Source organism: Pundamilia nyererei, unplaced genomic scaffold (assembly GCF_000239375.1).
Source record: "Pundamilia nyererei isolate P.nyererei 1_Seehausen unplaced genomic scaffold, PunNye1.0 scaffold00242, whole genome shotgun sequence".
NCBI classification, from domain to species: Eukaryota; Metazoa; Chordata; class Actinopteri; order Cichliformes; family Cichlidae; genus Pundamilia; species Pundamilia nyererei.
The window spans coordinates 703611-706462 of NW_005187643.1; the positions used below are offsets into that span (position 1 = coordinate 703611).

The window sequence follows — 2852 nt, forward strand, 5'->3', positions numbered from 1 at the left end:
CTCCTTCTGGCTCCTGGGCTACATTTGAGGCTCTGACTGGGAATAATTAAGGCTGACATAGTCCACTATCACTGTGTCAAACAGAGTTTGGTACAAATGTTTTTCAGGATAAACGACCTTTGTTTAATGCATGCTTGTTTAATGTTTCTGGCATTTTAAGGCAACATGCCCCCCTAATAAATGTCATCATGAGAACAGGTGAAGATAACACATCCTCACCTGTAACAATGTGAAACCAGCGAACAAACAATTAGTGCTTCATTGCTTTATTTTTATCTGCATCTTCTGCTTCTCTGCTGCAGTGAGCCGGTGTCTCCACAGGGAGGAGATGTCTTCTTTCATTTGATCAAACACAGACCTCGCTGTAGTCGGGATGAACTCACCTGTGGCTTCATTGTAGTACACGCTGATCCTGTCCAGCTGCAGGTCGCTGTCTCCGTGGTAGGTGCCCGTCGGGTCGATGCCGTGCTCGTCGCTGATCACCTCCCAGAACTAAATAAAGGTGGACAAGCTGTTACTGCAAGAACTAATACAGAAAGCATCCACATGTCAGTGTTTTATACATTTAATGAGCTTAATGACATGAAGCAAGCATAATACTAAGCACTTTTTTTACCCCTGTGCCATCCATGTGCCATCATAGCTAAAATGCTAACAGAGTACTCAGTAAGGTTTTTCATGCAAAGTTAGGAAACATCTCACAAAGAGGTGTCTTTGTGCTGTTATTTAGGACATAACTGCAAACAAATTTAGAAGAAAAACAAGAGTCTTCTGACCTCTGTGCTTCCCAAAGACTCGCTGACATATGATCACAGTTAGCATTCACAAGATCACCTAAAAACAGCGGCGTGTTCTGTAAGACCGCAGGAAGGATTTCCTGCGACAAACAGTCACCTCGTGGTTCCATTCCAACCATTAAACTAATTTTGGCTGAACATGCTGTGGAGCTCTTAGACTAGACATAAATGCTTTTAATAATGCCTCAATATCAATGGCAATATTGATTCTCACTTATAGCTCAGATTTCTTATTGAGTCCCTCAATAAATCTCCTACACAGAAGATGTCAGGCTACAGAGTTTTTTCAGCTTACCGGTAAGTCTCTGAGTGTGAACACAGTGTAGAAACAGTAAAGAAGATGCCTGCATGTGACTCAAGTTTGCAAACGTTGCAAATCACATGGAGAGGGTGGACGAGACAATCTGATAACAGTGCAAACAGCCCTCTTTTGATTTCAAGGAAACTCCCTGTAAAAACATGTTTTACAAACACTCCCAACAGTATAAGTGGTGAAGAAAATAGATGGATATGAAGACAAACTCTGGGTCTGCCACAGCTGGTCTGACTGTAACAAAATACACTCAGTGCTTTTATGTCTCATGCCAGTAAATAATCAAAGGTACGTCTTGTGGATATATTTGGTTTCTGCTCTGAGTGAAACTTCCTGGAAGAAGCACAAGCCAAAGCAGTTTCAAAGCTTTGACACCTGGACAGGAAAACAGGAGGAAGTACAGGAGGCTGATGAGAAACGAGCATAAAAGAAGCAAACAAGAGCGAGCACACACGGCAGCTCAGATTTATTTTAATCACGCAGTCACGTGATGAATACATAATCTGTCATTTAGATTAAAAATGCTGAGAAATTCACAACTTCCGATACAGTTCAGTGAGTTTAATGATGGAAAACTGAGAAAAAAAGCAACAAATATTTATATCTGAAAGCTAGAGCTGACATGTTCGCTTAAAAAGACTTCAAAGATAAACTGATACCAGATAATGTTCTTTTTATGAGCAGTTTTTACCCTGAAGTTTAAAGTTTTGTGGCTATTTAAAAGGCTAACAGCACATTAATCTGGCTGAATGAAAATATTTTAATGTGTTTGTAGTTCAGCTATGATTGGAGTTTAGAAAGGAAAGGCAGGGAGGAAGTCATGTAATTATCCCCACCTGGATTTTTCCAGCTGGTTCAGTGAATCACACACATACTCATAAAAAGTTGCCCATAGCTTGAAGTAGTAAAACTTTTTGTTCTATTTGCTGTCAGAGGGTCAGGACTCTCTCAGAGGATTTTGTGTTTCACGGGTTGAAACATCAACAGACTGTCACACCAGCTCAGTCAAGTGACCCTAATCTGTGTGTGTGTCTAAGGGAAAGAGATAAGCAGGGGAAAGGTTGGTTTGTCCAAGGCAAAAACATACACTTCAGGATTTCTGAAACTGCAAACCGCATGTGAGCTGGCAGGTTTGAAGTCAATATTTGAAAACCTAAGCCTCCGTTCAATCGTATCTATGAGAAGTTATCCAGAAACGTGGGAAAGCTCAGCAGATTTGGGTTGGATTGGGTAAGCGGGTGAATTCAGGCACAGTTAATCCATTGTGAAATGACCTCAGCCTCACTAAGTCCGCTGTAAATACACTTGTCTTCACCGATCAGGACCTTTGAGTAGCAGAGACTAAGTCAGCCCATATGCTGCTGCCCCACCCGCTGTTGTGCTGAGCTGTACGAGGGCAGAACAGGCCAAATGTACGAATAAAATTCAAGTTATATATAGAATCACATTCTTAAAATCACATGACCTGGTGGCTGTTATGCTGCTACATAGCACGCAATGTTTAAGCTGTTTTATGATATCTAAAGTAGTTCTTGTATAAGTGATTCTTATTTAATTGTAGAGTTTACTGAAAATCTAGTTGATAAAACTGTGACTGTATGGCTGCATGTACAATATTTTAAAGCTTTACCTTGTGTATTATCTTCTTAATTAACTAATCAGTCAATAAAATCTCCAAAAAAGTAAAAAATATCCGTAATTTCTAAGGAAAGCAAGGGTTGCATGCTTGTTTTTAAAGAAAA

At 40.1% G+C, this 2852-nt stretch overlaps 1 protein-coding gene across 1 annotated transcript in view; it reads right to left on the minus strand.

The window, feature by feature from the left end:
* Positions 1-2852, minus strand: part of LOC102212681 (tubulin beta chain) — an 8899-nt gene that overhangs the window by 4395 nt on the left and 1652 nt on the right. Inside the window, exon 2 of the mRNA XM_013914976.1 lies at positions 384-492. Within this exon, the coding sequence (XP_013770430.1) occupies positions 384-492 (109 nt within the window). The remainder of the gene's footprint in view (positions 1-383; positions 493-2852) is intronic.